The 26,450-nt window shown below is 43.2% G+C and overlaps 1 protein-coding gene across 8 annotated transcripts in view; it reads right to left on the bottom strand.

The window, feature by feature from the left end:
- The window catches only part of slc4a11 (solute carrier family 4 member 11), a 268,474-nt gene that overhangs the window by 178,350 nt on the left and 63,674 nt on the right, over positions 1-26,450 (bottom strand). For 2 of the 8 annotated variants that reach the window (XM_068028727.1, XM_068028721.1), the window contains exon 1: positions 12,054-12,171. The exons of 5 other annotated variants lie outside the window; for them this stretch is intronic. In XM_068028727.1, the coding sequence (XP_067884828.1) occupies positions 12,054-12,090 (37 nt within the window). In that variant the 5' untranslated portion in view covers positions 12,091-12,171. Of the gene's footprint in view, positions 1-12,053; positions 12,172-26,450 lie in introns of those variants that run through there. One more of the 8 variants, XM_068028723.1, reaches the window with a different exon arrangement.

Below are 26,450 nucleotides of genomic sequence, written 5' to 3' on the forward strand. Positions count from 1 at the left end.
GATGCAGCTGTTTTTAAAACATCATACTGAGTCATAATGAACAGCCTCTGTGACCCTGAAAAACTAATTTTATATTTTGTGAAATATCATGCCACAGATTTAATTTTTAAAAATTGTAAGGTTATGACATTTCAGCTTTTACTTTAATCCCATGTGAACATCCCAATCTTTATTTTGCTTTCTGTAAAATTGTAAGTGATTAGTAACACCTGCTTATTACTTCCTGGTTTGCTGTCTATGAAAATCCATGTGATTGGAGTGCTTAGCTTGTTTGATTACATCACTGTTACTGGATACCAGAGAGTCCCGATATCTGGCACTAGAATGAAATTAAAGGTCAGGAAAAGTGAAATCTACACAACACAGCTCACTAGATCTGCATGGGAACTTTGATCAAGGTCAGCAGCAAGTGATGTTGCTTCACCATTGACTGAAAAATCCAGGCCATCATATTGAAACTCCAAGGCACATGGAGAAACAAAATTGGCACGACAAGCGGCTGATCCTTAGGTGTATGGAAAACAAGATCAGGAAAGGCTAAGTCTTTTAAAGAATGAGCAAATGAGAGGAGACCTTTATCGGGGCATATTAAGGCACTAAAACCAGGACTGCGGGACCAGGTAGCATAAATTTAACTAATTTGTACTCAAGTTCAGAATTTCTTTCAGGAACCATTTGGTCACAAAAGGCATCATTAATATCTGGACAGGTTAGGGGAATAGTCTGGCATTATTCAAGGGGCAGTTAGATCCTGTGATGGGGCCACTAAGTTTCTATAGCAGGATGAGCTAGATGGGACAAATGTATCCACATTTTCATCATTTATAACACGAGTAGATCTTCCATGGTATTGCTCAGTGTTTACAGAACATAGAAACAGAAATATGCCATTCAGCCCCTCGAGGCTGCTCCACCATTCAAATTAGATCATGGCTGATCTGTACCTCAATTGCATTTACTTGCTTTTGGCCATCCCAAGTCCTTATTAGTTTTTCACTGGTAGCTTTCTAGTTGCTTATCGTGCTCCGATTTGTACACTGTCGACCTCCAATTCGGATTGGAGGAGTTTTTTTGATCCAAAAATCAACAAGCATGAAAACAGGGAAGAAGCGTGTACAAGTAAGATTTTTAATATTATAGATCTGCATCTTACATTAGTACATGTCGGCGTTGTGCAAGTTATTGCGATCAGCCTCTGACACCAGTTTACAAGCATCTGAATCCTGACCTCAGGAAGGGAATGATCAATTTAGGTACTAATCATGGTCATCTTCTGGACTCAAGAATACTCATCTGTTATATTAGAAGTTTAACATGTTTCTTATCAAAAATAGAGGAACATAGTTCCTGGTAAATAAAAACTGACATTATATTTACTTCACTGCACCTCCAACATTTCAACATTCCTCAACTCAGCGAGCAATAAGACATTTGTATTTTGCTGAGAGGTAGGGAATGCATTTATAAACACAAGACCTTTATCTAGCTGATATTTGAAATTATTGTTCAACCTGAAGAAATTGAGCATGGAAATGGTGGGCGGGAGGGTGGCAGTGTGAGAAGGTGCAAAACAGAAATACAGAAGTAAACAATAGAGAGAATGGGTATGAGACAGAGACAAAATAATTCTAAAACAAGAAAGTCTTATCGCAATTACATGCAATGCAGCAAGTTTATTAAAATATTAAAACAGAAAAACAAGTTTCAAAAACAGGACATCCAACTCCCATGTGCTTGTAACTGAAAACAATTACATAGTTCAATGCATCTTTCACCAAAAAGATGCTTTTTTTTTCTCCACCCGTGCAAACTAAAATTCTGAGTTTACACCATCAGAAAGTATTCCTAAAAAGATCATAAATCAGCAAGGCTGTTCCTCTTTGGAGACATTAATAATTATACTATTTCCTCATTGCAGTGAAGTTCGCTCCTGACACTGGTTTTGGCTGCACCTACTGCAAAGTGATTGCCAAACAATTGGCAAGCCTTTCCACAACAGTGGCAGAAGGATGATGAAGAGGTCAATATCCATGTGTAGCAGCAAGGTGAGCTAAAATATTTTTTTTTTAATCTCACATGGCTGCATAAAGGTTCCATAGAAACAAACAAACAAACATTTACGTATAAAATGAACACAAGTTTACCTTCCCACTCAATCTCAGGGACATGCTTTTTCCAAGAACACAAGGGATCCCCACCACTGAAATTCAGCCACATGCCTTTAAAAATAAAGATCTTATACATGCAATTTCTTTTTAAGATGCCTTATAATCAGTGTCCTGACTGTGAGGAAGCTCTCGATCAGTGCTACTCTTAACAGGCCAATTTTATGCTTTAGTATGTAGCTGGGACAATGAGGTGTGGATGTACAAAATGCCTAGTCTCAAGTAAGAAAGTGGCGCAGTGGTTAGCACCGCAGCCTCTCAGCTTCAGGGACCTGGGTTCAATTCTGGATACTGCCTGTGTAGAGTTTGCAAGTTCTCCCTGTGACCGCATGAGTTTTCGTCGGGTGCTCCGGTTTCCTCCCACTGCCAAAGACTTGCAGGTGATAGGTAAATTGGCCATTGTAAATTGCCCTTAGTGTAGGTAGGTGGTAGGGAATATGGGATTACTGTAGGGTTAGTATAAATGGGTGGTTCTTGGTCGGCACAGACTCGGTGGGCCGAAGGGCCTGTTTCAGTGCTGTATCTCTAAATAAGTAAAGAATATTTACGGTTAGTGCCCAAGTCTCTTCAGTTCCTAGTTCTCTCTTACTTACCTAGGTTACGGGGTGTGAACAAATGGAAGAGGAATGTGTTTTTGTGAGCAGCTGGGTAAGCGGAGTGTGCAGAGCAAAGAGTTGGTAGAATCACTGGCAAAGAAAAAAAAAGGTTGAAAGAGAGAGAGGTCCATCATTAAGTAGGAGCAGGGCTTGCTAAACACAACAGATATTTTGGTCCAAATCAACAGGATAGGCTTCTATAAAATCAACTGAGCAATTAATGTTTGCACTTGATACCAATCTACTCGATGGACAGATGAATCAGTGCAAATAAGTACTGAACACAAGGAGCAAACAAGCAACATACGTGAAACACTCAGACTTGACACACTTTTAGCCAGAGACAGAGAGTCGGTCAAAAAATAAATAAATAAGGTAGGGTACATTGGGATCAAACTATGCAACAACCACCTTCACTTATATATTGCCTTTTCACATAATAAAATGTCTCAAGACGCTTCATAGGAGCATCAAGAAAAATCAACACTGAGCCACCCAAAGAGTTACTGGAGGCAGGTAATCAAAAGCTTGGACAAAGAGGAAGGTTTTAAAGCAGGTCTTAAAAGAAGAAGGAGATACAGGTGGTGATTTAGTGAGGCAATTCTGTAGCTTAGGGCCTGAACAACTTAAGTAATATGCTCAGTTGTGACCAAGACACAGGGAAGACAGTGAAGCACCAGAGATAGTTGAGACTACATCTTCAAGGCTGATCCCCATTTTCAAATGTCAGAGAAAACATTCTGGAAAGGCTTCAGCTTTTCCAAGCTAGAGAGATTAAAATTTAGATAGAAATACAGAAGATAATTCAAGCAATGGGAGAGGGGAGATCCCAAACATTAATTTAAATTGAAGAGGAGGACATAGGTCCAAAATGGGTGAATGGAAAATTTAGGACCAATGACATCAGGAAATTCTTATTCTGAGTGGAACAGACTTCCAGAAGAAATGTGGAAGGATAAACTCCTGAATTATTTTAGATGCCGAAAGTGGGTTAAGGGGGTATGAGGGAATGGAAATCTAGGGTGCCTGTAATGGATGAATTAAGATGGGCTGCATTGTTACAGGTGAGAAAGGCAATTTTTTAATCTTCTGAATCCAATGACAAGTGCAAGAGGGCATCTGTACAAATCATCTTCAATAAAACCAGCCAGTATTGCGAGAACTCCTAACACAGGGGGCCGGACGTGCTGACACTAGATTATTGGCAGCAGATAGGGGACAAAAGGACATCTTGATATGATGTTCAGCTGATGAATCATGTCAAAGTCACCTGAGGCAGGTAAAAGATTGGCAGCTGAAGAAAGACAGGATGTGGCAAGAAGGTTCAAAAGGGTAGAGAGTAGATCCTGGTGATAGATGCCAGCAGCGCACAGAATCTTCACAATAAATGCCAGGTGTACAAGCATCAGAATCACTCCCGACCAAAGTTTACACAACAGCTACCAAGGCAAGACTTCCAACTCCTCTGCACTGGAATAAAATTAGCACCCACCCCCCAAATAAAAACCTGTCCAATAGATTCAGTATATTGAAAATATATTGTGGTTGACAATGTACCCACATTAAGATATTTTACATTATAAACGATCAACTTAATATATTCATTTCAGCATCGAGCTGGTGGGGGCGGAAGCATGATCATCCAATCAGCTTCCATACAAACCCACCAACCCCCACAATACTTTGTCTTCCACCCTCATACTTGTGTCACTCACTATAATCACCTGACTGATGGGGAAGGAAAATATTTCGCTAATACAGCTCGATCGCCAGCACACAGGCATCCCCCAACCTCTCCTCAGTGCCCCACCATGGCAGAACTGGGGAATCAGACCAGCTTAACCTGGCACAGGAACCCACATCCCATCAGCCACAAACCACTCTCAGCTCTGGGCTCTATTCAAAAAAGGCCACAACAAAAACAGAAATCTACACATTATCTTAATGTCAGCAAAAAAATATATGTTTTATAGACTTAATGCTGCAGTCAAATCAGTTCTTAAGAGTGGGCATTAGAGACAAAGGCTATTTGTTCCATTGTGAAAGTTATATAAAAAAAATACTAAGTTAAAAAAAATGAGAGCTGACTCATTCCCTGTGCACTGTACAAACACCAGGTTTTGTAGTGCAGAGGATTGGGGGGTGGGGAAGGGGCAGTCGAAAGAGGCGACGATGGCAGACAGACCATCAGGAGCTAATCTTTCATTAGTACCCCTAGCAAGTACAATGGGGGCAGAGGAGGGAAGGCAAGTGTGTTGTAAGGAAATAGAAGAGAATTTTTGGGCTCCTTAATGTGTAGGAACAGGGCAGGGTGGGGAAATTGAGTATTTCTGTAGTAAATAAAGTACCAAATTTTATGTGGAGAAAGTGCAATATTTGGGGTGGAAACTGACAGCGATTTTTTGTTTTACAGAAAGTGCCTGTTGTTATCCAAACTGTTGAGATAGGCTGTCATTCAAGTGCAAAGTTCAGCCAGCAGTAAACACCATCAGTTTTCAGCTGGACCACTAGACAATGTCTGATGTGAATAAGCTATGCCTTCACAGGGTGGAGAGAAACAAAACAAAAAGATAAACCTGCCCATCTGCTCTTCACGGCCCTTTGCTTTTCCCACAGTCCCCCGCCCCCAACCCCCAAATACAGGTTTAACTAGTGTTCAAAAATCAACCTAGAAAGTCAACAGACCATTCAGATTGTGGGATAAAAGGTCAAACAGCAAGTAACAAGCAAACTCTGAGTGTTGATGCAAGAGCAGTACAACTGGGAAGACAATCTAGCAATCTGACTCCCATCCACACTAAAGCATGCAAGGCCACCTTAATGGCTAATGGCCCATTAGCAGGGCTTCACAGAAAATGCAGTTTACTATGGCCCAGCCTAAATTGTAAAAGAGTAGATTGCCTCAGAACCTAGCAAAGTTAGAGTCTTTTTAAAATATTAGATCTGTCCACTTCTCTTCACCAGTCCACTACTAAAAGTAGTGAGGAAAGGAGGAATATTTGCATTGATGTTGACCTTTTCACATCCTAAAACACTTACACTGGATGTGGGCATCACTCGCTAGACCAGCATTTATTGCACTGAAACAGGCCCTTCGGCCCGAGTCCGTGCCAACCAACAACCACCCATTTATACTAACCCTACAGTAATCCCATATTCCCTACCACCTACCTACACTAGGGGCAATTTACAACGACCAATTTACCTATCACCTGCAAGTCTTTGGCTGTGGGAGGAAACCGGAGCACCCGGCGAAAACCCACGCGGTCATAGGGTGAACTTGCAAACTCCGCACAGGCAGTACCCAGAATCGAACCCGGGTTCCTGTAGCTGTGAGGCTGCAGTGCTAACCACTGCGCCTCCCTGTGACCTGCTCTTGTAGCCACAGTATTTATATGGCTGGTCCACTGCAGTTTCTAATCAATGGTAACCCCAGGATGTGGATCGTGGAGGATTCAGCAATGGTATCAAGAAAAGATGGTTAGATTCTCTCTTCCGAAGAAGGGTCACTGACCCGAAACGTTAACTCTGCTTCTCTTTCCACAGATGCTGCCAGACCTGCTGAGTGAATCCAGCATTTCTTGTTTTTGTTTCAGATTTCCAGCATCCGCAGTATTTTGCTTTTATATTAGATTCTCTCTTGTTGGAGATGGTCATTTCGTGCCACACTAGTGGCAAGTTACATGCCTGGCACTTATCAGTCTACAGCTAATAAAGTAGATGCATGATCACTGTTGTAACACATGGAAACATTGCAGCCAATGTGCACAGCACAAGATCCCAAAAACTGCAATGTGATAATGCCCAGATAATGTTTTAGTGAGAGATAAATATTCGCCAAGGGAGAACTGTCCTGCTTTTCTTTGAAATAATGCCATTGGATCTTTTATGTCCACCTCAGAAGGCAGATGGGACCTTTGTTTAAATGTCTGATCCAAAATACAGCATATTCACCAGTGCAGCACATCCTCAATAAAAATCTGGCCTGACACTTCAGTGTATGTGCTTGAGTCTCTGGAGTGGGATTTGAACCCACGACATTCTGACTCAGGAGGCAACAATACTACAAGACCAAGCCGCAGCTCTTTGACCAAACTTTTGGCCAGCTTTCCATCTTCAACCTGCCATCGCCATCCATTTCCTTCACACCTCTGAAGCCTCTTGGGATGTTTTTCAACAGTCAAGAAATGCTACATAAATGCAAGTTATAGGTTATTTTTTTAAAGAAAAAGCTTAAGAGCAGATGTGATTCCAGGCTCTCCAACATTAAACTTACTAACCCACAAATGGATAAGAACCACCATCACAGGGCTGTATGTGATATGACAGTGGCAAATTAACTTGGGTATTGAAATACAACCAGGTCAACAGCAAAGCAGCCCATCATGCCAACTTTTTATTTCTTCATGGGATGTGAGCATCGCTGGCTAGGCCAGCATTTATTGCCCATCCCTAATTGCCCTCGAGAAGGTGGTGGTGAGCTGCCTTCTTGAACCGCTGCAGTCCATGTGAGGTAGGTACACGCACAGTGCTGTTAGGAAGGGAGTTCCAGGATTTTGACCCAGTGACAGTAAAGGAACGGGATATAGTTCCAAGTCAGGATGGTGCGTGGCTTGGAGGGGAACTTGCAGGTGGTGGTGTTCCCATGCATCTGCTGCTCGTTCTTCTAGCTGGTAGAGGTCGCGGGTTTGGAAGGTGCTGTTGAAGGAGCCTCGGTGAGTTGCTGCAGTGCATCTTGGAGGTGGTACACACTGTGCATCAGGGAGTGAATGTTGAAGGTGGTGAATGGGGTGCCAATAAAGTGGGCTGCTTTGTCCTGGATGGCGTCAAGCTTTTGACTGTTGTTGGAGCTGCACCCATCCAAGCAGCTCCACACCTGGCCCTTAGAGAAGATCAAGGCCATGCATACATACACCCACCACCCCCGCTGAATTTTTCATGTGGATTGTAGGAAAACCTCCACAGAACCTATTATTCATTGAGATAAGTCAACAAGGAAGTGATTCAAAAAATGCTTAATCTTCCTTTGAGGGTTTTGTTCACTGAAATAAGAAAAAAAAAACAGCAGGAGGGTCAGTAACTAAAAGGACGCAGATTTAAAAGGTAATTCACAAAGGGAAAAAAAAGGGAGAATTTTTTTTCAAATAAGGCAAGTTATGATGATCTGGGATGCACTGCCGAAAAGGCCTGTGGAAGCAGATTCACTAGTAACTTTCAAGAGTGAATTGGATAAATGCTTGAAAGAGATATTTGTAGAGCCAATGGGCAAAGAACAGGGGAGTGGGACTAATTTGATAGCTATTTGAATGAGATAGCACAGGCACAATGAGCTGAATGGCCTCATCTGTTATATGATTCTACCAAATCTTCCAAATATCAAAAACGTCTATCCCCTCATTGATTCCACACCATTTATTTTGATCAAGTTCGACATATATATTGGCAAAACCACTTGTGCTGAAGATTTGTTGCTTTACAATTGTTAATATTGTTCCGTTGCTGCAGCAACCAGCTAGAACAGGACCAGTCTTTCCCCTGCTCCCCCAACACACACCATACACACAGACAGTTGAACTCACCATGGTTGCACCAGGGAGTGAATTTATGTTTTGCAAGCGGGCAAACTATGAGACTAAGCAAATCATTCTGAAAATACTTGGTGCCTGGTAAATCAATACTGGTCAGGTAGACACAACAGCCAGCATAGAATCTCCTTGATACTCTCTTCCCCTAGTCTAAAAAGGCAAGTCTGGCCAGACTACCACAGGAACAATGGGAAGGCTGACACTCCCAGTTCACTGCTAAGGGGGTTCTACAGACTAAAGCTTCCGTCTTTTAGACAAGATATTAAAAGAAAGTTCTGCGTTCTCAGGCGGATGTGAAAGATCCTACTGCACGAATTCAAAGCAGTGCAGTGGAGTTCTCCCCAATGTCCTGGCCAATATTTATCCTTCAACCAGCTTCACTAAAAACAATCAGATTATTTCATTGTTGCCCATTTGTGGAACATTGATGATTGCTAATTGGCCACTGTATTTTCAACATTACAATAGTGACTTCTCTTCAAAAAGTACTTCACTGGCTGCAAAGCACTTTGGGATCTCCTAAGGTTGTGAAAGGCATGACAGAAATGCAAGTCTTTCCACTGAAGGTACCGACTCATGCTGGGGAGCAATTCCTCACATAACCAGGCACTCTCTCATGCCTCATCCAAATGGGAACCAAATGAGGTCAGTGGACAGTAAGGCGTTTAATAAGGTTCCCCATGGTAGGCTGATGGAGAAAGTGAAGGCGCATGGGGTCCAAGGTGTACTAGCTAGATGGATAAAGTACTGGCTGGGCAACAGGAGACAGAGAGTAGCAGTGGAAGGGAGTTTCTCAAAATGGAGACGTGTGACCAGTGGTGTTCCACAGGGATCCGTGCTGGGACCACTGTTGTTTGTGATATACATAAATGATTTGGAGGAAAGTATAGGTGGTCTGATTAGCAAGTTTCCAGATGACACTAAGATTGGTGGAGTAGCAGATAGTGAAGGGGACTGTCAGAGAATACAGCAGAATATAGATAGATTGGAGGGTTAGGCAGAGAAATGGCAGATGGAGTTCAATCAGGGCAAATGCGAGGTGATGCATTTTGGAAGATCCAATTCAAGAGTGAAGTATACAGTAAATGGAAAAGTCCTGGGGAAAATTGATGTACAGAGAGATTTGGGTGTTCAGGTCCATTGTTCTCTGAAGGTGGCAACGCAGGTCAATAGAGTGGTCAAGAAGGCATACGGCATGCTTTCCTTCATCGGACGGGGTATTGAGTACAAGAGTTGGCAGGTCATGTTACAGTTGTATAAGACTTTGGTTCGGCCACATTTGGAATACTGCGTGCAGTTCTGGTCGCCACATTACCAAAAGGATGTAGATGCTTTGGAGAGGGTGCAGAGGAGGTTCACCAGGATGTTGCCTGGTATGGAGGGCGCTAGCTATGAAGAGAGGTTGAGTAGATTAGGATTATTTTCATTAGAAAGACGGAGGTTGAGGGGGGACCTGATTGAGGTGTACAAAATCATGAGAGGTATAGACAGGTTGGATAGCAAGGAGCTTTTTCCCCCAGAGTGGGGGATTCAATTACTAGGGGTCACGAGTTCAAAGTGAAAGGGGAAAAGTTTAGGGGGGATATGCGTGGAAAGTTCTTTACGCAGAGGGTGGTGGGTGCCTGGAATGCGTTGCCAGCGGAGGTGGTAGACACGGGCATGATAGCGTCTTTTAAGATGTATCTAGACAGATACATGAATGGGCAGGAAGTAAAGAGATACAGACCCTTAGAAAATAGGCGTCATATTTAGATAGAGGATCTGGATCGGCACAGGCTTGGAGGGCCGAAGGGCCTGTTCCTGTGCTGTAAATTTCTTTCTTCTTTGACCACCCTTCAGACATGAATCCAATGGTGAGCACCAGCAGACTATCTGTCTGGAAGAGACATCATAGCTCAGCGAGGTCCAGTCTTCAGTGAAGGTCAGTTCCCACTCCCTCTCTTTTGGCTGCAGTTGCAAGCTAAAATCAGTGGACAATAATAGCAGAATCCCTGGCTGTTTTTTTTCCCCCCTCTCACTCTCTCTTCCCCCCGCACCCTTTAAAAGGAGCACTGAGGCCAATAACAGCAACTTCATTGCCATTGCATGCAAGGTGAACTAACTCAGCATAGATTGGGCAGCAAACTCGAGTGGCACTTTGCAGTTACAAACAGAAGCATCAAGGGAACTGGCAGAACATACTACTGCTACATTCATATCTCGAAAAAAAAACCTTTCCAATTGAACATCATGCAGCTGTTAGTTAAACTACAAAATTCAATCTCCAAACCGCACCCTACTCACTTCCTAGACATTGGTTCCCATATGCCCCAAAAAATGGATTTGAAAACCCCTCCATGCACTCACCCATCCGATCCTGTCCATATACCCTTTGCAGTACCCTACACTTCTAGAATCCAGCATGTTCCCTCTTCCTCGCTCAAAAAGGTGGATGCTTCATTCATTATGTGGTACCCTCTGAAATTCACTCCTGAATCCAAATTGTCTCACCCCCCCCAAGCGCTACTTTTAAAACTGGGCCTTTGATCTCTTTATTCCCACCCCACTTCCCTCAGTGTCCACTTTGTCCAGCATTGCTTTTAAGCAAGGATTGCTGTATAAATGCTGTTGAAACATTATTGTGTTTCATTGCAGCAGACAAACAATGCCACTTCAATAGCAGTTTTATTACCAATCGGTTCTGGGGTATCTGGGCACAAGGCATCGGAACTGTGTGGGAAAGGATGAATGGAATAGTGGGAATTTTCTTCTTCCACCTTTGCCTCCCCCTAAAACACGGCTTACTTAAAAACCACACATACTTATGCGTCTAGTAAATAATTTTCTGTTTTTACACAATGTACAGCACAGAAACAGGCATTCAACCCAACAGGTCTACATCAGTATCCTCACCCTCCCACTCTATCCGCATATCCCTCTATTCCTTGCTCGCTCGAGTGTTTATCTAGCTTCTCTTTAAATGCTAGTCACCTCAACTACTCCATGTGGCAGCCAGTTCCACATTCTCAATATTCTGAGTAAAGGAGTTTCTCCTGAACTCCTGATTGGTGACGTTACATTTTATGGCCCCTAGTTTCGGGCTTCCCCTCCACAAACTGAGACATCTCTATCCTGCCATCATCTTTAAAGACGCAACAGGTCACCGCGAAAGGTCACATCATCACAGCTACCAATTATCCCGGAAGAACCCCATCCCGTCTATTGCTACAGGAGGGGGGGCAAGTTTGTCAGTCCGTAACCGATGAAGCTACGGTGCCTCTTTTAAAGAAGGGTAGTCGTTACCGAAACGGTCTTTAAAAGTCGCCTTTTAAATCAGAGCGTTACCTCGCCCGAGTTAATCTACCTGCGACTAGTAGGCAAAAAAAAATGTTACTTTTATGTCGCTGCCCATTCCACAGATTGCAAAGCGGAATTGCCATTTCATAGAAATATATAGATGAGGTATACCCTAGTCTGGAGAGACGCGATACAAAATACCACAAGCACCTGAAAAGTATCTTAATTTCCTTAAATACATTGTATTACGACTAAATTGCAACGTAGCCTATCATTGATAAATCGCCAGATGAGAGAGATGCCGGCAACTTTCTCCTTACTGAAATAAGATCTGTAAATTATATTTCCTTTTCTGCTGAAGTTAACTTGTCTGTAAATTTATTTCCTCCCCTTTTATAATAAAGGAATTTTTTTTTTTAAATTCTGCTTACCACATGGTTGCAGATGAAAAACCCGCGTGGAATCCATCCCGGCTAGCTGTCTGAGTGATTGCAGTTTAAGAAACTCCCCACCATCACCCTAACATCCTCCCACCGACGCTTCTTTTATTTAAGAGGAGCCTGACAGAAGTGAAACTGACTCAGCAGAGTTCAAGAAACGCCCAGGGGTCCGAACCTCCGCCTACCCCATTGCCCCCAACAAGCAAAAAGGAAAAAAAAAATGATAATTGTAAAGTTAAAAGGTAAGGGGGAGGGGGGACTATATAATAAAAGTACTTTTTTAACAAAACTGATAAACCACGTGTCTTATTTCCGTGCAAAATAGGCGATTGGAAGTCAGCGGTCGATCGTAATTAAAAGACAGGAATTTAATCCCCGTGGAAAATGTTCAACCCTCCAAAAAAAACATTCACTGTAAAATCCATATTTTAAATTAAACGGAAATTTCCATGTAAAAGAAAAAATCGGGTCGATCTTTCATTAACTATTAAAGGTTATCCGGGCTTGATCGCCACGGTTGTAAAGTTTTAAATCGGTGCGAAACTCAATTCCTTGTATAAATAAGGTTAGTGGAAATGGGGCTCATTTGAAAATGGAATTAGATGTGGCATTCCTTGTATTTGCAATCTGGGGGTGGTCGTTATATGTACCCAGCTTCTTACACGTCTCCCCATCCCTCTGTCCGGTTAATGAAAGCATCTGTGTGCAGATAATAGTTAATAGGGAAAGAGAAAGACTTGGAATTCTATAACACCATCCGCAACTCCAGGACATCCCAAAGTGCTTCACAACCAATAAAATACAAAGGGCATAAACAGCCAGTTGGTGGGTGCAGATGAATTTGTTTTACTTGTAACCTGATAACGGGCATATTAGGAAACAAATAAATAGGTTAATGGGAAGAAAAGGACACACATGCAACATGTTACCACAAGCCCAGAACACACATGTAACATATTAATAGGGCACAAAGACAGCTGTTAATGCAAATAGTGAGAAAGTGTTAGTATGTTCACAGGAATCACATTTATAACAACAACTTATATTTATATAGCACCTTTATCGGAGTAAAACGTCCCAAGGTGCTTCACAGGAGCATTATAAAACAAAGTATGACACTGAGTCACATAAGGAGATATTAGGTCAGATGACCAACAGCTTGGTCAAAAAGGTAGGTTTTAAGGAGTGTCTTAAAGGAGGAAAGTGAGGTAGCCAGGCAGAGAGGTGTGAGGAGGGTATTCTGGAGATTAAGGCCTAAGCAACTGAAGGCATGGCCACCAATTGTGGACCAATTAAAATTGGGAATGCTCAAAAGGCTAGAATGAGAGGAATCACAGATATTTCGATGATTGTGGGTCTGGAGGAGATTACAGAGATAGGGAAAGGCAAGGCCAATTAATGGGACACTGGCTTATAGCTATAGCAAATTACTGGAGTTGGTTGGCATCCTTCCATCTATGAAAGATGATGGACACGCAGCAAACAATCCATTTAGGTGGGGTGTCTTCTCATGGTGCATCTTTGTTGATGGCTGTGAAGGCCAATCCTTGAGAGGCAGGTTCTGCCACAAGTGCTGCATGTGAAGCTGCCAAGTGACGCTGTGAGTTGTTTTTGATGTTGCCACCTGTTGCCAAGCTGCTGTAGCAACTGGTCGTGGTGGTGGTGCACACCAGTCCACAGGATGTGTCGCCATTTCCCTCTCTTTCCAGCTCATGACTCCCAGGTGTGATAATTGACATTTAGGGCCTTCTTGTCATGCTCGAGATAAGGAGGCCAAAGAAATGTCATGCTTGCAATCATCCTTGAATTGGAGCTTTGGGTGCCCCACCGGTTGTCTGGCCCCAGCTACCTCACTGCAACAACTCACCACGCCTCCTTCGACAGCACCTTCCAAACTCACTACCTAGAAGGACAAAGGCAGCAGAGACAAGAACACAAGAAATAGGAGCAGGAGTAGACCATATGGCCCATTGAGCCTGCTCCACCATTCTTTTCTTTTCTTCATTCATGGGATATGGGCTTTGCTGGGAAGGCATGCATTTATTGAGCATCCCTAATTGCCCATGAGAAGGTGGTGGTGATCTGCCATCTTGATCCTCTGCAGTCCTTGGGGTGTAGGTATCCTAATAGTCCTGTTAGGAAGGGAGTTCCAGGATTTTGACCCAGCAATAGTGAAGGAACAGTGATATAAATCCAAATCAGGATGGTGTGTGGCTTGGAGGGGAACTTGCAGGTGATGGTGAAATAGCTGTAGAAAGGTGATGGTGAAATAGCTGTAGAAATAGCTGTACATCAGGAAATGGAAGGGAGAGAGGAACTCGAGAAAATTACAATCACCAGGGAAGTGGTGCTGAGCAAATTGTTGGAGCTACAGGCTGACAAGTCCCCAGGTCCTGATTGACTTCATCCTAAGATCTTAAAAGAAGTGTCTATTCAGATAGTTGATGCATTGGTTTTAATTTCCCAAAATTCTCTAGATTTGGGGAAGGTTCCATTAGATTGGAAAATAATGAATGTAACTCCTTTATTCTAAAAGGGAGGGCGACAGAAAGCAGGAAATGTCAGGCCAGTTAGCTTAACATCTGTCATAGTGAAATTGCTAGAAGCTATTATTCAAGTTATAGTTTTCGCATGGCATTTAGAAAAATTCAAGGTAATCAGGCAGAGTCAACATGGTTTTGTGAAAGGAAATCATGTTTAACCAATTTATTGGAGTTTTTTGAAGAAGTAACATGTACTGTGCATAAAGGGAAACTAGTAGATGTACTGTATTTAGATTTCCAGAAGGCATTTGATAAGTTGCCACATCAAAGGTTATTGTGGAAAATAATAGCTCATGGTATAGGGGGGGGTAACATTTGGGCATGGATAGAAGGTTGGCTAGCCAACAGGAAACAGACAGTAGGCATAAATGGGTCATTTTCTGGTTGGCAAGATGTAAAGAAGTGGTGTGCCACAGGGATCAGTGCTGGGGCCTTAACATTTTACAATTTATATAAATGACTCAGATGAAGGGACTGAAGGTATGGTTGCTAAATTTTCTGATGTCACAAAGATAGGTAGGAAAGTAAGTTATGAAGAGGACATAAGGAGGCTACAAAGGGATATTGATAGGTTAAGCGGGTGGGCAAAGATCCGGCAAATGGAGTATAATGTGGGAACATGTGAAATTATCCATTTTGGCAGGAAGAATAAAAAAAGAAGCATAGATCTAAATGGTGAGAGATTGCACAGCAAGAGATACAAAGGGATCTGGGTGTCTTGGTGCATGAATCGTAAAAGGTTAGTATGCAGGTACAGCAAGTAATTAGGAAAGTTAATAGAATGTTGTCATTTATTGGGAGGGAAATTGAATACAAAAATAGGGAGGTTACACTTCAGTTATACAGGGCATTGGAGAGACCACATCTGGAGTACTGTCTATCGTATTGGTCTCAATTTAAGGAAGGATGTAAATGCATTGGAAGCAGTTCAGAGAAGGTTTATTAGATTAATACCTGGAATGGGCAGGTTGTCTTATGAGGAAAGGTTGGACTGGCTAGGCTTGTATCCGCTGAAGTTTAGAAGAGTAAGAGGCATCTTGATTGAAACATATAAAATCCTGAGGGGTCTTGACAGGGTAGATGTGGAAAGGATGTTTCCTCTTCTGGGAGAATCTAGAACTAGGGTCACTGTTTAAAAATAAGGTGTCTACTATTTAGGACAGAGATGGGGGGAAAAAATTTCTCTCAGAGGGTTGTGAGTCTTTAGAACTCTCTTCCTCAAAAGGCAGTGGAATCAGAGTCTTTGAATATTTTTAAGGCAAAGGTATAAAGTTTCTTGATAAGCAAGGGGATGAAAGGTTATGGGGCAGACAGGAATGTGGAATCAGGGTTACAATCAGATCAGCCATGATCCTGTTAAATGGTGGAGCAGGCTCAAGGGCCAAGGGCCTACTCCTGCTCCGAATTCGTATGTCCAGATGTGTTCCCATGCATCTGCTGCCCTTGGTGGTAGAGGTCGCAGGCTTGTAAGGTGCTGTCGAAGGAGCCTTGGTGAGTTGCTGCAGTACATCTTGTTGATGGTGCACACTGCTGCCACTGTGCGTCGGTGGTGGAGGGAGTGAATGTTTAATGTGGTGGATGGGCTGTCAATCAAGCGGGCTGCTTTGTCCTGGATGGTGTCAAGCTTCTTGAGTGTTGTTGGAGCTGCACCCATCCATGCAAGTGGAGAGTATTCCATCACACTCCTGGCTTTTGCTTTGTAGATGGTGGACAGGCTTTGGGGAGTCTGGAGCTGAGTTAATCAATTGAAGTGTAACCTCAGGGTGGCACAGCTCCAGTGACCTGGGTTCAGTTCTGGGTACTGCCTGTGTGGAGTTTGCACGTTCTCCCTGTGACTGCGTGGGTTTCCACCAGGTGCTCTGGTTTCCTCCCACAGCCAAAGACTTGCAGGCTGATAGGTAAATTGCCCCTAGTATAGGTAGATGGTAGAAGAATTAAGGGAAGGTGGGGATGTGGTAGGGAATATGGGATTAATGTAGGATTAGTATAAATGGGTGGTTGTTGGTCGGCACAGACTCGGTGGGCTGAATGGCCTGTTTCAGTCCTGTATCTCTCTCTCTCTCTCCCTACTTTTGTATTCAAAACCCCTCCCAATAAATGACAACATTCTATTAACTTTCCTAATTATTTGCTGTACCTGCATACTAACCCTTTGCTCTTGTAGACACAGCATTTATGTGGTCGGTCCAGATCAGTTTCTGGTCAATGGTAACCCCCAGGATGTTGATAGTGGGGGATTCAGCGATGGTAATGCCATTGAATGTCAAGGGGAGATGGTTAGATTCTATCTTGTTGGAGATGGCCATTGCCTGGCACTTGTGCGGCGTGAATGTTACTTGCCATTTATCAGCCCAAGCCTGGCTGTTGTCCAGGTCTCGCTGCATTTTGGCACTGGCTGCTTCAGTATCTGAGGAGTTGCGAATGGTACTGAACATTGTGCAATCATCAGCGAACATGCCCTCTTCTAACTTTATGATGGCAGATAAGTCATTAATGAAGCAGCTGAAGATGTTTGGGCCTAGGACACTATCCTCAGGAACTCCTGCAGTAATGTCCTGGGACTGAGATGATTGACCTCCAACAACCACAACCATCTTCCTTTGTGCTAGGTATAACTCCAACCAGCGGAGAGTTTTCCCCCGATTCCCATTGACTCGAGTTTTGCTTGGGCTCCTTGATGCCATACTCGGTCAAATGCTGCCTTAATGTCAAGGGCAGTCACTCTCAACTCACCTTGAATTCAGCTCTTTTGTCCATGTTTGGACCAAGGCTGTAATGAGGTCAGGAGCTGAGCGTCCCTGGCGGAACCCAAACTGAGCGTCAGTGAGCAGGTTACTGCTGATGATCGACAGTAGACTGATAGGACGGTAATTGGCCGGGTTGGATTTGTTCTGCTTTTTGTTACAGGACATAATTGGGCAATCTTCCACATTGTATTAATAGCAACATAGGAGCAGGAGTAGGCCATTCAGCCCATCGAGCCACCCCCACCATTCAATATGATCATGGCTGATCATCCGTTTCACTGCCTTTTCCCACGCTATCCTCATATCCCCTTTAGTCATTTGATGGGTAGATGCCAGTGTTGTAGCTGTACTTGCAGCTTAACTAAGGGTGCGGCTAGTTCTGGAGCACAAGTCTTCAGTACTATTGTAGAATGTTGTCAGGGCCCATAGCCTTTGCAGTATCCAGTGCCTTCAGCTGTTTCTTAATATCAAATTGAGTGAACCAAATTGGCTGAAGACTGGCATCTGTGATCCTGTGGACCTCAGGAGGAGGACGAGATAGATCATCCACTCGGCACTTCTGGCTAAAGATGGATGCAAATGCTTCAGCCTTGAATTTTACACTGATGTGCTGGGCTCCCGCATCATTGAGGATGGGGATATTTGTGGAACCTCCTCCTCCTGTTAGTTGCTTAATTGTCCACCACCATTCACGACTGGATTTGGCAGGACTGCAGAGCTTAGATCTGATCTGTTGGTTGTGGGATCGCTTAGGCCCGTCTATCGCATGTTGCTTCCGTTGTTTGGCATGTAAATAGTCCTGTGTTGTAGCTTCACCAGGCTGACATCTCATTTTGAGGTATACCTGTTGCTGCTCCTGGCAAATTGTCCTGCACTCTTCATAGAACTCTCCATTCAAAACGATCATGGCTGATTTTAGGATTCAATTCCACTTTCCTGCCCACTCCCAATATCCCTTGATTCCCCGAGAGACCAAAAATCTGTCTATCCCAGCCTTAAATGTATTCATAGGAACATAGGAACATCGGAGCAGGAGTAGACTATTCAGCCTATCGAGCCTGCTCCACCATTCAATATGATTATGGCTGATATCCACTTCAATGCCTTTTTCCCACACTATCCTCATTTCCCCTTATGTCATTTGTATTTAGAAATCTGTCAATCTCTGCTTTAAACATACTCAATGACCGAGTTTCCACAGCCCTCTGGGGTAGAGAATTCCAAAGATTCACAATCCTCTGAGTAAAGAAATTTCTCCTCTTCTCTGTCCTAAGTGGCTTCCCCCTTATTTTTAAATTGTGTCCCCTGGTTCTAGACTCTCCAACCAGGGGAAACATCTTAGCTGCATTTACCCTATCTATCCCTTTAAGTATTTTGTAGGTTTCAATGAGTTCACCTCTCATTCTTCGAAACTCTAGAGAATACAGGCCCAGTTTCCCCAATTTCTCTTCATAGGACAGTCCCGCCATCCCGGGAACAAGTCTGGTGAACCTTCTATGGCACTCCCTCTATCGCAATAATATCCTTCCTAATAAGACTTCACTACTCCTGTACTCAAGTCCTCTTGCAATAAAGGCTAACATACCATTAGCTTTTGTAATTGTTGCACCTGCATGTTAGCTTTCAGTGACTTATTGACAAGGACACCCAGGTCCTTAGAACATTTACACTTTCTAATCTCTTACCATTTAAGAAATACTCTGCACATCTATTCCTCCTACCAAAGTGGATAGCCTCACATTTTTCCACATTATATTCCATCTGCTATGTTCTTGCCCACTCACTAAGTCTGTCCAAATCCCCTTAAAGCCACTTTGCATCTTCCTCAACACATATTCCCACCTAGTTTTGTGTCATCCGCAAACTTGGAAATATTACATTTGGTCCCCAATACATATTGTGAACAGCTGGGGTCCAAGTATTGATCTCTGCAGTACTCCACTAGTCACAGCCTGCCAATGTGTGAATGACCCGTTTATTCCTACTCTGCTTTCTGCCTGTTAACCAATCCTTCATCCATGCCAGTATATTACCTCCTATCCCATGTGCTTTAATTTTGCTAACCAACCTCCTGTGGGGGACTTTATAAAAGGTCTTTTGAAAATCCAAGTATACTATGTCCACTGACTCCCCTTTTTCAATTCTGTTAGTAATATTCTGAAAAAACTCCAACTGGTTCGTCCAACATGATTTCCCATTCATAAATCCTTGTTGAGTATGCCCAATCAGATCATTATTATCCAAGTGTCCATTTATCACATCCTTTAGAATAGATTCTAGCATTTTCCCAACAACTGATATAAAGCTGACAAGTATTCAATGATGGAGCATCCACAACCCTCTGGGGTAGAGAATGCCAATGATTCACAACCCTTTGAGTGAAGTAATTTCTCCTCATCTCAGTCCTGAATGATTGGCCCCTTATCCTGAGACTGTGTTTACGTGTTTTCGATTCCCCAACCAGCAGAAAGAATTTCTCAGTGTCTACCCTATCCAGCCCCTTCAGAATCTTGTATGTTTCAATGAGATCACCTCACATTCTTAGAAACTCCAGAGAATATAGCCCCAATTTACTTAGCCTCTCATCATAGGACAATCCCCTCATCCCAGGGATCAATTTAGTGAGTCTTTGCTGTACTGCCTCCAGTGCAAGTATATCCTTTCTTGAATGTGGAGACTAAAACTGAACACAGTATTCCAGGTCTGGTCTCACTAAAACCCTGGACAATTGGAGCAATACTTCTTTATTTCTGAACTCCAATCCCCTTGCAATAAAGGCCAACATGCCATTTGCCTTCCTAATTGCTTTACCTGCATGCTAACTTTCTGCATTCCTTATACAAACATACCCAAGTCTCTTTGAACATCAATACTTACAAGTTTCACATCTTTTAAAACATATTCTGCTTTTCTATTCTTACAACCAAAGTGAATAACTTCACACTTCCTTACATTATATTCCATCTAACACCTTGTTGCCCACTCGCTTAACCTCTCTGTATCTCCTTGCAGCCTCTCTGTGTCCTCCATGCAACTTGTCTTCCCACCTACCTTTGTATCATCAGCAAACTTAGATACATTACTCTCGCGCACGTCATCTAAGTCATTAGTACAGATTGTAAATAGTTGAGGCCCCAGCACTGATCCTTGCGGCACTCCACTATTCACTGCCTGCCAACTTGAATGCATGGGAACACCACCACCTGTAAATTACTCTCCAAGCCACACACCATCCTGACTTGAAACTATATCACAGTTCCTTCACTGCTGTGGGATCAAAATTTTGGAACTCTCTTCCTAACAGCACTATGGTGTACCGACACCAGATGAACTGCAGCAGTTCAAGAAGGCAGCTCACTACATACTTCTCAAGGGCAATTCGGGATGCGCAACAAATGGTGGCCTTGCAAGTGATGCCCGCATCCCATGAATGAATAAAATATGGAAAGAAAAATGCTTCATTAAAATGTCTACCTCTTGTCTCTTGCTATGCTGTTTACATTGCCACCAGATAGATGATCCCTTTGGAGTCCCCTGTTAAAACCAACTCCTTAGGTGGGTCCCCTTGGATCCAGAGGCATTGCCATCTTACTTACAGAAAGACTGGCAGCAGAGATAAAAGAGCAGCAACAGAGAGCAAGAGCACAGCGAGACTGGCGGCAAAGCGGATATAAGAGCTCTGGAACGTTCATAGTTAACATACTGGGTTCGAAAAGAAAATCAAAGTGTGATATCACTGGAAAGCAGGTAATGATTGATTGGTAAATATTTCTCTTTGTCTCTTGAAACTAGGGCATTTGTTCAAATTTTGAGCTGGGAAATTAAAAATTTCAATCGGGGTATTTATAACAGTAAGTGAATGAATAAGAGTATTAGCACAAAGCAGGCCAAGAGGCATTAATTAAAATTAATAGTTTAAACAAGATACCAACTAGATTGCAAAAAGGGAATAGGGTTTTTTTGTCATGGATGGGCAACTGTGACCTGTTGCTTGCAATTCCTGTGCCATGTGGGAACTTCAGGACACTTCACATGTCTTGGGTGAGCACATGTGTAGGAAGTGTCCCCAGCTACTTCAGCTCAAGCTCAGGATTTCTAAACCTGAGGGGCAGCTGGAGGCAGTACGGAGCATCAGGGAGCATGAGAGTTCCCTGTTTCGTACTTTCCAGGAGATGGTCACCCCCACAAGCAGTAAGAGTTCAAGATATTAGGTGAGTGGCCATCCAGAAGACTAAAAAGAGGCATGAGGTGCAGGAGTCTTTGGGGTGTGTGCCGCTTTCAAACAGGTACTCAGGCAAAGAGCTTAGGGGAGGGAATTCCAGAGCTTAGGGCCTAGGCGTCTGAAGGCATGACCGCCAAAGGTGTGGCGAAGGAAATGTGCCTGGGCCTCTGTGACCGCCAAAGGTGTGTGCAAGAGGCCACAGTTGCAGAAATGCAGAGTTCTCATAGGGTTGTAGGGCTGGAGGATGTCACAGGGATTAGGAGAGAGGCAACGGAGGAAATTGAACACAGGGTGAGAAAATGTTTGGACAGTGGATGGTGTAATCTGGTTTTGAGCTCTCAGAACAGTCAGAGGGACTGAAATGGTCTTTTTCCAGTTCTGTATGTTCCCATGCTATATATGGGTGCTTTCTGCACTCAGTTTACCATATCTCAGAGTAGATTAGATACAATTAATTACTTTGAAAAGCAGTAACTGTTATCAAGACAAACACAGCAGCCAATCCACAAACACAAACAAGATTAAGGATGAAAGTGAGTTTTTTGGAGTAATGTTGGCTAGGACACCTGTAAAATTCTCCTTTCTTCAAATAAGTGTCACAGGATTAGTAACATTCAGCTAACAAACAGGTTCATGGGAGAACAGTGGCATAATGCTAATGTCACTGGACTAGTAATCCAGAAGCCCAGGCTAATGCCCTGGGGACAGGGGTTCAAATCCCACAATTGCAGCTGGTAGAATTTGAATTCAATCAATAGATTCAACGAATTAATTTTTAAAAGTCTGGAATTGAAAGCTAGTCTCAGTAATGATGCCACGAAACGGTCATCGATTGTTGTTTTAAAACCCATCTGGTTCACTAATGTCCTTTAGGGAAGAAAATCTGCCGTCCTTACCTGGTCTGGCCTACATGTAACTCCAGATCCACAGCAATGTGGTTGACTCTTAACTGCCCTCTGAAATGGCCTAGCAAGCCACTCAGTTGTCAAGTGCAATTAGGGATGGGCAACAAATGCTGGCCTTGCCAGCGACACCCACATCCCATGAAAGAATAAAAAAATTTCCTTGGCGTTTCAACAGGGATTTGTGTTGTACTTCCACTGAAGCTTTGCTGGAGAAGTGGGGCTGGCTTTGAGGAAATTCACCCCCAAAATCGCATCCAACCAACAGCGTCTCTGACAGGGCAGCACCCCCCCTCAATACTGCACTGAAGTGTAATCCTAGGTCAGCCTACATTACAACAGGGACTGCCATTTGACATAGTAACCATTGTAAGGCGCTTCATAGGAATGCTATCAAACAGAAAGTGGCACCGAGTCACAAATGGAGATATTAGGACAGGTGACCTAAAGCTTGGTCAAAGATGTAAGTTTTAAAGAGTGTCTCAAAAGAGGAGAGAGAGCAATAATAAGATATTGCTAAGTATTTACAGAACAGGAACAGGTTATTCAGCCCAACTGGTCCATGCTGGTAATAATGCTCCATATAAGCCTCTTCCCATTCGTCTTCATTTAACCTCAGGCAAAGAGCTTGAAGGATGGAATTCCAGAGCTTAGGGCCTAGGCAGCTGAAGGCAGGCCCACCAAAGGTGTGGCAAAAGACGTGAGGCGTGCACGAGAGGCCACAGTTGCAGGAATGCAGAGTTCTCATAGGGTTTTAGGGCTGGAGGATGTAGGAGAGATAGGGAGGAGTGAGGCAACGGAGGGATTTGAACTCGGGGATGAGAATTTTCAATTTGAGGATTGCCGGATCGGGAACGAATGTAAATCAGTGAGCATGGGGATGATAGATGAACGGGACTTGGTGAGAGTTAGAATATGGGCAGCAAGAACAAAGAGCTCAATTCTCTTAAAAGGTACTTGGCCCTGCACCTGAAGTGCTGTAACCTGAAAGACTATGGACCAGGTGCTGGAAGGTGGAATTAGATTGGGCGGCTAGATTTTTAGGCTGGCACGGACACAACGGGCTGAATGGCCTCCTTCTGTGCTGTAATTTTTCTATGGTTCTATTTAAAAGCAAAATCAATGTTTCAGAGTTGGAATATTTGAAATTTGAAATATAACTCACAAAAAAACTCTTCAAATTTGGTTATTCAATGCAAAAAAAAGTTTAAAGATTAAAAAGAAACTTTTTCTTAACTTTAGGATCCCAATAACATGATTAAAGTAGCAGTAGTAGGCATCCCTACGTCTTGGAAGAGGATGGACTGCACGCAAGGTCTATGTTACTTCTGAATTAAAGGTCGCCTGTTATGGCTGTAGAGGTTGATTTGTGAGTGGCAATCCCTTCCACAGCTGGCACAGATGAATATCGTTGGCCTGAGGTCGGCTGATGTTGTCTCCTTCTGCCAACTGCTCTTCAAGAGGAAGTTGGACGGTCACCTGAGAGAAATAGACTTGCAGGGCTATGGGGATCGAGCCGGGGAGTGGAACTGACTACGTAGCTCTGTGGACAGTTGGCAAAGCCTCGATGGGCCGAATGGCCTCGTTCTGTGCCAAAAATGACTCTATGATCATTTCTTTTGTCCTCTGCTTTTTCCAAGCTTTCTCAATTAAAGTAAATGATTTAGAAAGACATCTGAAAAATGTACAACGTTCATACTAAACTAATGGGATTATCGAGTCGTAGCTGAACGTGGACTCAGAAAATAATGTACAGCTGACGTAACCAATTTAAGCTGGAACACAAGCATGTACAGGACACGATGGGCCAAATGGCCTCTTCTGTGTCGTTATGACTCTGTGATGTGATTAATTTAAGTTTACAGGACCAAGAAAAACATGTGGCCAGTTAAAGCATGGCTCGGGTATAAAATTAAAACCCAACCCGAGCCCAACCTGACAACAGCCAACCCGACCCCGACCTGGGCCCGAGTCCTTTAATTTTTTTAAATGCCCGACCCGACCCGAAAATAATAAACATATTTTTGAAACAGACAAAGATCATAGACTAAAACAGAAACAATACAAAACAAAACTGTACAGTCCAGCCCGACCCGGCCCTAACCCGAATGCTGGACGCCGAATACAGACCCGACCCGAACCCGACACATATAGTCGGGTTCGGGTCAGGTGGCCAGGCTTTATGGCCAGTACCATAGTTTAAACTGTGTCATACTCTATCTCTTGTCTCTCTCAATTGTTTTATAGTTATTAGGGACATCATGGAAGGCACTAAGACCCATAGGAATGCCGACTTACGAACAGGGTTTGCATTAGAAGGTGCAGTGTCTTGCAGTAGAATGGATTGGAAACCAAAGACTCAGGATTGCTTTGTTTTGGTTATGCTGACCGGGCTCCAAAAGTGCAGCATCTGCTTCCGTCTGATAAGATTTTCTGCCTGAAACTGTTTTCTTCTGGGACTGAAGACAGTGGTTTCTAAACTCTCCCTGCACTTATACTGCTGTCATGTAGGGAGATGGAAGCCCAGGACACCAGCTGAAGGCGACTTACAGAACTGTCACTGCATCAGTAACTTACAATGCAAAAGCTAAGCTGAATTTGCAAAAGGTTATTATTTCCATAACATCTGCTTTGAAGTAAACAAGTTTGAATGCAAGCCTAATCCTACAGAGAAACAATCAAATACCTCCCCTTAAAGGAATAGCATCACATAAATCCGGGTCCTGTAGTCTAGTGGCTATAGTACTGAACTAGAAACCCAAGTGTCGTTTAGAATTCTACTATATGGATGGCACAGTGGCGCAGTGGTTAGCACCGCAGCCTCACAGCTCCAGCGACCTGGGTTCAATTCTGGGTACTGCCTGTGTGGCGTTTGCAAGTTCTCCCTGTGACTGTGTGGGTTTTTGCCGGGTGCTCCGGTTTCCTCCCATAGCCAAAGACTTGCAGGTTGATAGATAAATTTGCCATTATAAATTGCCCCTAGTATAGGTAGGTGGTAGGGGAATATAGGGACAGGTGAGGATGTGGTAGGAGTATGGGATTAGTGTAGGGTTAGTATAAATGGGTGGTTGATGGTCGGCAGAGGCTCAGTGAGCTGAAGGGCCTGTTTCAGTGCTGTATCTCTAAATAAATAAATAAAAAATATCAAGTTACATAGAGAGTACAAAGCATAGAAACAGGCCATTCAGGCCAAATGCTCTATTTTATGCTCCACATGAGTTTCTTCCCACCCCTCTTCATCTAAATACTTGAAGGGGGGATGTTTGCAGGGGTAAGAGCAGGTGAGTAGGACTAATTGGAAAGCTCTTTCAAAGAGTCGGTACATGCACAATGGGCCAAATGGCCTCTGTCTGTGCTGTATCATTCTATTATTCTAACCCTATCAACATATTCTTCTGTTCCTTTCTTACGTATCTAACTTTCCCTAATATGCATCTATGCTATTCACCTGAACTACCCCTTATGATAACGAATTATATATTCTTACCAGTGTTTGGGTAAAGAAGTTTCTGCTGAATTCCCTATAGGATTTATCGATGACTGTCGTATATTTATGACCTCCAGTTTAGTCTCCTCCACATGTGGAAGGATCTTCTCTACCTTGATCCCATCAAACCTCTTCATCATTTAAAAAAACCTCTATAAGGTCACCTCTCAGCCTTCTCTATTCCAGAGAGAAGAGCCCCAATCTATTCAGTCTGTCTTGATAGGTGTATTCTCTCAGTACTGGGATCATCCTTGTGAAACCTTTTGCACCTTTAACGATGCACCTTAGCCCTTTGGTACTTTGGAGACCAGAATTGTGCACAATACTCCAAGTGTGGTCTAACCAATGATAGATACAAGTTTAACATAACTAGTTGTGAAATAAATCTAGTTTCTTGTAGCAGAAAATTATTATGAAATCTAATGTCTTTCAGAGTAGTGTATTTTCCACCCCCACCCAGTCTAGTCTAATGTCACTGAGGCCAACT

The sequence above is a fragment of the Heterodontus francisci genome, chromosome 1 (genome assembly GCF_036365525.1).
Source record: "Heterodontus francisci isolate sHetFra1 chromosome 1, sHetFra1.hap1, whole genome shotgun sequence".
Taxonomy (NCBI): Eukaryota; Metazoa; Chordata; class Chondrichthyes; order Heterodontiformes; family Heterodontidae; genus Heterodontus; species Heterodontus francisci.